Below are 9,765 nucleotides of genomic sequence, written 5' to 3'. Positions count from 1 at the left end.
CGAGGTGGGTGTGAAGATATATGGATTGAATGATGCTTATGTAATTGGCAGTGTATGACATTAATTTTGTAATATATTGTAATGTGATTTCTTCACTTTCATTATACAGGTTTTGGCCACAAAACAATCAGTGCAAAAAATACTGGTTCCAGATTACAACATTATATTCTGCATAAAAAACGACGTCTGTTCAAATAAAACACGACGTTGTTGTGAACCAGTTATTCAGCATATTTACCGACGTCTTAAAGCAACGTAACAATGAAGAACCACGACGCTATTGTGAAGCAATTATTCAGGATATCACGTCGGGGAAGGATTAAGAACCGCCATGTAATTCTAAATAACACGACTCCAATCCCATAATACCGACGTCTAAAAAACGAGATAAATAATCTGAACGTTAAAAAATACGACGTCATCATACATTTTCCACGTCGCAAGTTCTTTTATAAACGAAGAGGAACGAAATGAATTCCGACGGTAATTCATTATAACCGCCGTCTAATATCAATTAAACGACGTTATTTGTAATACGGCTCTCATCATAATCAACGCCGTCTATATGTTCTGTAATACGGCTCTCATTTATTTGGAACCGACGTTGTTTAGAAGTTCAACGTCGTCTACATTAATAAGTGCGTCGTGAGTAATGAATACATATAAATACAACGTCGACTATATAAATGCCACCGACGTTGTTTCGCATTTCAACGTCAACTATATAAATACATACGTCGTAAATAATGACACTGACAACTATTTCCACGTCATCTTTTTTAGAAAAATCGAAGTGGAAAATTTATTTCACGACGGTTGTTTGTAAATAAGAGACGTAGTAGATTTCAATAACGTCGTCTTCTCATGTATTTAAAGACGTCATATTTTTTCTTGTCGTGAAAATTATATTTAACGGCGTAGTGTTTTAGTTGTCGTCGTTGTATGTCTATCTTGCGGCCTTGTTCTTTTAATATGTGTCATATTTTTCCTTTTTAACGACGGTGATTTGTTTGAGTTGGTCGTCTATTCTCATCCTCGACTATTTTTTAAAATTTTAGCAGACTAAACACGTCTGTTTTTATTTGTTTTCGACGTTGTTTTATTTAACAACGTCTAATATTTATCGTCGTTGTTTGTTTCTGAAAATAGGACGTATAAATTTTGTAATACGACTCTCATATATTTGTAACCGACGTTGTTTCGTTGTTCAACGTCTACTCTATAAATACATACGTCGTAAATAATGACACTGACAACTATTTCCACGTCATCTTTTATAGAAAAATCGAAGTGGAAAATTTATTTTACGACGGCTGTTTTTATATAGGCGACGTAGTAGGGATCAATAACGTCGTCATCTAATGTATTTAAAGACGTCATATTTTTTATTGTCGTGAAAATGATATTTAACGGCGTCTTATTTTAATTTTCGTCGTTGTATGTCTATCTTGCGGCCTTGTTCTGTTAATATGTGTCATATTTTTCCTTTTTAACGACGGTTTTTTTAGAGAGTTGGTCGTCTATTCTCATCCTCGACTGCTTTTTTAGATCTTTTTGCAGTACAAAGACGTCGTTTTGTATTTGTTGATGACGTTGTATATTTTAACAACGACGGTGATTTAGCGTCGTGGTTTATGATGGAAAAGATGACGGTGGATTCCACGACCATTGAAAAACCGAATACACGACGGTGATTTACCGTCGTCTTTTTGCTTTTTTGTAGTAGTGAAGTTGTTTAAATATTGATAATTCAGTAATGATTTATTGTCAGACTGTAAATCTGAATCACATGTTACAGCAAAAATCAAACTGATCAATGGTCACAAGCTTCAAAATCATCATGTATGGCAAGAGAACATTTTACATAGATAGGGTGTATGGGATGAAACTACATATATGCACACCTTTTCCAAATGCTGGTAGGTGAAAACATTTCCACAAGGATTGCTAGGATTAATGATAACTATAGCAGCAGTGTTGTGATCTACAAGAGCTTCGACAGCATCAAGATCCACCTCCCAACCCTTTTCAGGAAGAAGATCGTAATGGCGTACTTCAAGGTGGTCGAAAGACGCCCGAGCTTCATACTGAGGGTAACCAAGCCTTGGAAGCAGAATGTTGGAACCAGATCGTGCAAGAACAGATACCATGATTTCAATTGCTTGAGTGCATCCACCAGTGAGATATACATCCTCCGCAAGTAACTTGTGCGAGAGGTCACGGGAGAGATACTCTGCAATAGCCTTTTAGGAAATCACAAATATAAGTGCATGATCAATTTCATTATATTTCATTAACTATAAATTAAAGAGATCATCATTTACATATACTTCAAATTAGATAAATGGTTGGTTTCATACTAGCTATAGTTTTTTCTCTTCAAAATATAATAAAGACACACATATATACAGTTATTCTTTCATTCGGATGTCCGCACTTTATTATCGTGCAGATGTCATATATATATATTATAAACAGGGAGAGGTAGTAGAAAATACATGGCATCTACACTATAATAACGTCCAGATGTCCGCATAAATATATATGACATTCATGACTTAGCAATAACATGTCAATAATGTGTCAATAGATGATTGATTTGTAGAAGATGATGTATCAAATATACGTATAGACTGGTTATTGAGGTACATGTTATTAGATATGAGTTTGGGAGGTGAATGTGCGAGAATTTCTTTTCTTTTCGGTTGACTAATATATAATATACATATATTTTTATATATGTATATGATATAGCAATATATGTCTCCAATACTTACTATTTGTCAATATCACTTTGATCATCTCTATAGAGAATCAGTGAATCAATGTAAACTATTTGTTATTAATTTTTGGAAGACGAACATTAGTCTTATAAATAATTTGTAGGTTAATGGTCTCACGTTTGAACTTCCATAACATTATGATAATGTATATGTGAGAAACTCCTCCCTTATAGCTTTTATTTAAAAAAAAAATTAATAAAAATAGTCACGTTTGCAAGACTTGAAGACTACCATAGACAACCAAGTTGAACACGGGTCTCTTCTCCTCCCTAATCTTTTTTGTAACAAAACAAATCAAATCATTTGGCTTTTGGTGGTGGTGCTTTTGCCATAACAAATGACATATTCGCTGAGTGGCAGACAGTATATGTGGGATCACCACTAACGAGTGGCGGTGTATTATTATTATAAAAAAATTAAGTGACAGTCCTTTTCACTGCAAATTGTCCATTTCATTGGAAGTCTGGCCCTACCTCCATAGACGGAGAGGATGTAACCGTGCGTGAAATTTAAAAGAAATATTTAGTAATATATTCATTTTTAACATTAATATTATAAATAAATCTTATTGAATTTTTATAAACAAACTCAAAAAAAATCAAAAAAATAACATTTGGCCTTATTGAATTTAATATTGATTATTAAATTACTTTGATGCCTTATTGAGTGTTTTGAGTATTTTTATGAGATTTTTGAGTTGGGTTTGTTTTAAGAAATTGATGGCAGTTTTGTAATTTATAAGAAGTTAAAAGCCTCTTTGTTATGTTGTAAATGGACTTTGGGTGTGTTTCTAAAGTCTATTTTATATGGGGTATTTTTATAATTTGGACCCTTATATTGGGTATAATAGTGAATTTCCCAATTTAAAAGGGATTGGAGTAAAATAATTATAAGAAATTAAGCAGCAAATAAATGAAATGAGTCTCCAAGCTTTAGATTAAACCAGAACATACGCATGCATACCTTCTTGCCTCAAGGACACTGCCCGTCAGACAATAAGAGTTGAACTTGAAGGACTGGAGGTCATCTGTGACGGCGTCAACAGCCGACTGAGTAGTCCAGAATGACCGGAACTCAGTAGGGTCACCGCAGCCCAGCATAATGGTGGGCCGCTGCGGATGATGATCACCGTCATCTGCAGTGGCAGAGCCACTCCTAGACCTGGAGTGGCCCTGGCCCTCCCAAATTTTTATCTCTTTCTCTATTATATTATATATAACATATAAAATTTGTAATAAACTACTTATAATTTAAGTTAAAGTTCCCTCTAAAACAAATTAGACATGACTAAAATAGAAATGTTTTGCTCTAAACATGTAATTATTGAATACTTAGGTATTTTATATACTTGTATTTTTTACTTTGGCCCCCCTAACTTTACAATTCTAGCTTCGCCCCTGATCATTTGGGTTGTTAACATTATTCATTAGCATCGCGAGAGCTCCGGGGACGGAGATTGCCGCACTGTTCAGCTCTTCGTTCCCTTCAAACTGCCATTTCCGCTGCGAACCATTTTCCATGGTGGAAGCTGCAATGGTTTTGGTGGGTGGTGTTGGGTTTATATAGGAGGGCTTCAAGCGTGAGGAGAGCGTGACCAAGCAGGGCTTATATTTATAGAAAATTTGGATTAGGCACAAAGGGCTTGGTAATTTTTTATTTATGAAATTGTGGGCTCCACAATTATTTATTTACTATACGAAATTACCTACACGCTAAACTTTTTATTTTATTTTACTGCTACAAATAGTCACAAGGAATTCTTGATATTTTAACTTTAAGGCATTAATTCTAAAATTTACAAAGTAAATTCAAAGCTAGTTTTTGTCATGTAGTAAGAGAATATTGTACTAGCTACTAGGTTACAATTATGTGATTTGTCATGTAGCCACAATTGTCTACGTTAAACACATAAAAATACTAGGCAACCCTGCGAAAAGGTGAACAACAGGTTGCCCCAAAACATGTTTCTTTTTCAAACCAAAATGTGTTTTCATTAATTGAATATTTTTGTGCCAAATATATTTTTTTTCTTTATACGATCCTGCACAATATAATATTACTTTGGTAAAAGAACATAATACTTTTTCCCCTTTTCTTCACTTAAAGTTTTGATCCCCGAGTTAACACGTGAATAAGTTGTGTTGAGGTCCAAAAAATCTAAAGTTGGCTCAAACATATTTCTAGCCCAGCACAACGCTTAACTGGGGAAAAATCCCAACTGGGATATGCAAGAATTTGTCTTTCGCGCTTGCACAAGTTGTGGTCCACATGCCACCCCAAGTGCAAAGCAGCCTGCCACGCAGAAAGGTCAAAACGAGCCCGTAAAACTCATTGGCTCAGTGAACCCACGCTAACTGACTTGTTAAGTGCCACCTGGCCTAGCCATAGCCTCTTACAACGTGGTAGAACTCGAGCATAAGCACGCCAAATAAGCACTCAATGCCAAGCAAAAGACCGTTATTTTGACACCAAACCACGCTACAAGGTTAAGTGGGTCCAAGCCAAGCAAATGCCTGGGACTTGCTGAGTAGGTTGAGGTATGGATGGTTACAAGTATTCACGAGGCCCATTGAGGGTTCAAGGGATGGAAGTTTTGGTCTACTTGGGAGCACTAAAACTCAAGCTTATTTCTTGAGCCCAAACACATGGGTAATCAAGAAAGAGAGAAAAGTGGCCCAATGCCTTAGGAGAATATCCAATGGTCTGCACCGCATAAGAAAGTCCCACATCAGCTAAGACATCCAGCACCTTGTCAAAAAACAAAGCAAATAGGTTACTTCCAGCAGCTTGACGAAACCAAGCCAAACTCGCAAGCCACTGGAGATAAAATTCCAATGACCCAATGCCTTAGGAAAAAGCCTAGCCCAGCACTTTATAAAATATCTAGCATCGTATTTAGCATTGTCAAAAGCCTCAAAACCAAGTCAATTGGTAAGCCACTGCAAAAACCAGAGGAAATTCACATGTGTAGGAGGAATACCCATAAGATTAACGCCCCTACCCTTTTTTATTTCTTCTGCAAGATCAAATAGGAAAACCAAGAAGAAAAGTGGGCGGCGCCTCACCTACATGAAGAAGTCCAACTGTGTGAAGATCTTGGAACTCCAAAAAGCTTCTTGCCTATGCGCTCAGGCTGGGAAAGTTTCACCAAATAAGATCAAATGGAAGAAAGTGAAGGAAAAATGGGCAGAAGCTTAATAAAATCGAGGGTTCCACTTAGGGCTGGCAACGGGTCGTGTCGTGTCGGAATAATAAACGTGTCAAGAATGCTCAACCCGAACCCAACCCATTTAATAAACGTGTCGTGTCGGGTTCGGGTCGTCTTTTATCGTGCGGGTTTCGAGTCGTGTAACGGGTTCATAAATAATAACATGCATGTTACAAAACCCACAACCGAAAAAATTTAAATTAAAAAAAACAGAGAGAGTAGAGAAAATATAAGGAAAAGAAAGAAAAAAAAAGTTAGAGAGATGAGAGAAGAGGGAAGGAAAAGAAAGAAAGAAAAATAGAGAGAGAGAGAGAGAGAGAGAGAGAGAGGAGAGAAGATTGAAGGAAAGAAAGAGAAAAGAAAGATGAGAGAAAACTAAAGAGAAAGAAAAGAAAGAAGAAAAAAAAAAGGAGAGAAGAGGAAAGGAAAAGAGAGAAGAAGAAAAAAAGGGAGAAAGAAGAAAGAACGAAAAAAAAAAAAAAAAAAAAGAAGAGGAGAAGAGAGACCGAAAAGAAAGGAAAACACAAAAGAAAAAGAAACATTATAAATATCAAAAGGTATACTATAAAATCACAAAATTGTTTGTAGCATGGTGGATAAGGTGTTTGAGAGAAATGAAGATGGTAGGAGTTCGAAACCCCTTGTGTGTGTTTTGAAATCTCCATTTGTCTTTATTTTTTAGTGGGTTAGTGTGTTGTACACGGGTTGACACGACCCGTGACACGACCCGTTTAATAAACGGGTTAGAAAAGTATTATAGCGGGTTGACCCGAAACCCACCCGTTTATTAAACGGGTCAGAACGGGTTGACCCGAAATTGACCTGTTTTTTTATCGTGCGGGTTGAACCCGCTAATTTCTCGTGCGGGTTTCGAGTCGTGTATCGGGTCGTATCCGAAATTGCCACCCCTAGTTCCACTGCCTATAAAATGAGGCACCTTCAACCCAGCAAACATACCATCCAGGAATGCGACCAAGCTTTTGTCGAGCAATTGGAAATTTACTCAAGACACCACATTTTCTTATTCCATATCTCCTTATCTTCCTGTAACACCCCGACTCCAAATTTAATTAACCATTTAAAGTATTTAATTGAAATTACGAATTTACCCTTAGGATAGGGGTAGTTTGGTCATTTTCTCATCCAGAAGGATTATGGGATAACGAGTGGTATGGTTACGTAGGTCGTACTAAGATGAGTCCGTAGACATGCGATAGGCTTGGATCGGAGTTGTAACGAAGAAATGGCGACCAAAACTAGTTCAGTGGCAAACTTGTAAATACTTCAAACTTGGGTATAGAAAATCTGAAATTGGCTTTCTCTCTCTTCGCGCGCGGACAACTCTCTCTCTCCTTGACACCGTCACTCTCTCTCTCTCTCTCTCTCTCTCTCTCTCTCTCTCTCATTGATTCTCGCAGCACCAGCCACGGCAGGACGTGAGACCGGTCACATTTGAACCAGCTCGACGTCCCGGTCATGCCGCACCCGAAATCCCAGTCGGAAACCTCGAATTCCGGCCACAGTTTCGACTGGTTCAATTGGAAATATTTACGTCGTTGCGCCGCTGCCACCACCACCCAATCCCAGTGAAATAGGCGAGGTTTCTTACTTTTTTTCCGAGCTCTTGCTGTCTGTTGCATAGGATTGGATCGATTTGTCGTCTAGGATTCCGATTTTGAAACCTAGGTTTTGGCCAAATTTCAAAGTGAAATTTCGGCTGGTTGCCGTCTAAATTGGACCTTCCCTTAGTTGAATAAAATGATCCTTGCCTTGAGTAGTAGCTAGGGTAGGAAGGGTGAATCGTGGTATGGAGTTTTTCTGTCGCCGAAAATTACTCTATACACCCACGCACTGCCGGCGCGTGGGTAAGGTGGTGAGACCACATTTTATCTTGATGTGATCTCCTGGTCCTCACGAGGGCGTAGATGTGCTCGGATTTCAATTCGGAGGTTGTTTGACTATCGAACGGATTTATGCATATTGTGCATTATCCGTGTTCGATAGGTTTGAACCGTTGGATCGTTTCGAACTTAAGGTATGTTGATCTAGGCATTCCTAGGATCGTGTGAGAATTCGCGGATCGTGAATCGAAGCCCCGGATGTTCTAATTCAATAACTTGAAGTTTATACTTTGCGATAACCGTCCATTTCGGACCAAACCTATATGACGTGTTTCCTAAAACCATAGTTGGACCTTAGAATACCTTGTCCTACGTACACGGATCGGGAACTTGGGGAAATAAGTATTTAATTTGTGAATTCCATTTTGAAGTGATTTTATATTAATTAAGGGTTCATATCTCGAAATTGGTGCTCAGACCGCTCGTACGCAGCAGGCGCGACCCTCTCAGGGTCAGGCAGCATGGGACTAGTTGTGAGTGAACATTTATTTTAAATATGCATTATTTTCTATGATTGAAAGGTTATGCATGAAATGGATTTATTTATATACATATAGATATTTTTTATTAAAGTTTGAGAAATTAATAAGTTGAGATATTAGTAATATTAAATTGAGAATTTGATTTTGATTCGAAAATTTGAAGTTGAAATTTGGGGGATCTGGGAATTTAGTATGATGGGTTATTGAGGGAAGATATATGATTATACTATGTAAGTACCATCCCCCAGTTACTAGGCTTCCCACACGTGGCGTTGGAATTTCCAGCATGTGAGACACTTCCCATACGTAACGTTGGAATTTCCGGCGTATGAGAAGATTATGTGAATTGCTAGGAATCATCACACATGGTGTTGGAATTTTCGGCGTGTGATAATGTAGTCTGTGCGCGTAGGACTTAGTATTGGAGCTACACGTGGAGTTGGAATTTTCGGTGTGTGAGCTATGGAGTTTCGTCCCCCAGTTGGACCGCTCATCCCTAGATGCAGGATAGCAACAGGAAATCCTGCGAGCTAGCCAAACAATCCCCCGGTTGGATTGTTTCCCCGTTACCTAAGTAGTGTGATAAATACTATGTATATTTATAGATAGATATATATATATATATATATACGTGTGAGTATAAATCAGTTAAAGTATATGTAGTGGTTTGGTGGGAGCAGTATAAATTTTGTGAATAAGGTTTTTGGATAAATTGTTTGGTTTTAAAGAGTTTCAGAGAATGATGTTTTTGTTTATTAAATAAAAGCTATGAATTTGCATGTCTTGAGCATTATTTTTACACGGTGGGGTTATTATGTTGTTTTGATTGCAAACTTTGTTTTCGTCCACTCACATGTTTTCTGTTTTGCACCCCCCAGATAGTAGTCGCTCAAGGAGAGTTGCAAGCAGTGTTCGAGGCCCCGAACCGTGAATTTTAGTAGTTTAGGTTTTGAGTAATTTCTTTCTACTCAACTGGTTGTTCTTGTAAACTAAATTCGATGGATGCTCTGTTATTGCCCATGTTAGGTTTTACTTGTGAGGCCGAAGGCCATTTAGTGTACTATTAAATGTTGAATGCATGCTGCTGGTTGGGACTATATTATGTTTTTGTGCAGGTTGAATTTTGTTGGGATTGTTCAATTTACAGAGGAGACTGCCAAAATTTTAGTAGGAAGTCTCGATCCTTAGTAAGTGGGCCCGGCATTGGGGTGATGTCGGTAATAAGACGGGATTCGTCCATGTTTCTGAGGAAATCTGGGGCGGCTCCTATCAGCTTGGTATCAGAGCATTAGGTTCAATTTCCTGTGGACTCCGCACCTTGTGTGCTTCCTTAGTAATGTTAAGCGTTTGGTGTTCCGTTCTGGAAAGATGCCTCTTTGGTGTGGTTGACC

At 37.9% G+C, this 9,765-nt stretch overlaps 1 protein-coding gene across 1 annotated transcript; it reads right to left on the bottom strand.

The window, feature by feature from the left end:
- Positions 1 to 1,750: 1,750 nt before the first annotated feature.
- On the bottom strand, positions 1,751 to 4,303 carry LOC117621751 (tyrosine aminotransferase-like). Its single transcript, XM_034352303.1, has 4 exons — positions 4,249 to 4,303; positions 3,737 to 3,984; positions 1,905 to 2,243; positions 1,751 to 1,780 (listed from the first exon to the last, which is right to left on the bottom strand). Exons 1-4 carry the CDS (start codon positions 4,301 to 4,303, stop codon positions 1,751 to 1,753), a joined length of 672 nt encoding a protein of 223 aa, XP_034208194.1.
- Positions 4,304 to 9,765: the final 5,462 nt, after the last annotated feature.

This window comes from Prunus dulcis, chromosome 3 (assembly GCF_902201215.1).
Source record: "Prunus dulcis chromosome 3, ALMONDv2, whole genome shotgun sequence".
In the NCBI taxonomy this organism is placed as follows: Eukaryota; Viridiplantae; Streptophyta; class Magnoliopsida; order Rosales; family Rosaceae; genus Prunus; species Prunus dulcis.
The sequence above is the reverse complement of the archived record's forward strand: the minus strand, read 5'-3'. Positions and strand labels throughout refer to the sequence as shown.

Excerpts from the sequence above, each read along its gene's own strand:
- LOC117621751 (XM_034352303.1), bottom strand. The coding sequence starts at position 4,303 with ATGGAAAATGGTTCGCAGCGGAAATGGCAGTTTGAAGGGAACGAAGAG. Across the intron at positions 3,985-4,248 it reads AGGGAACGAAGAGCTGAACA|AGAAAGAGATAAAAATTTGG; the intron begins GTGCGGCAATCT and ends ATAATATAATAG. Across the intron at positions 1,781-1,904 it reads CCTACCAGCATTTGGAAAAG|ATTTACAGTCTGACAATAAA; the intron begins GTGTGCATATAT and ends CATGTGATTCAG.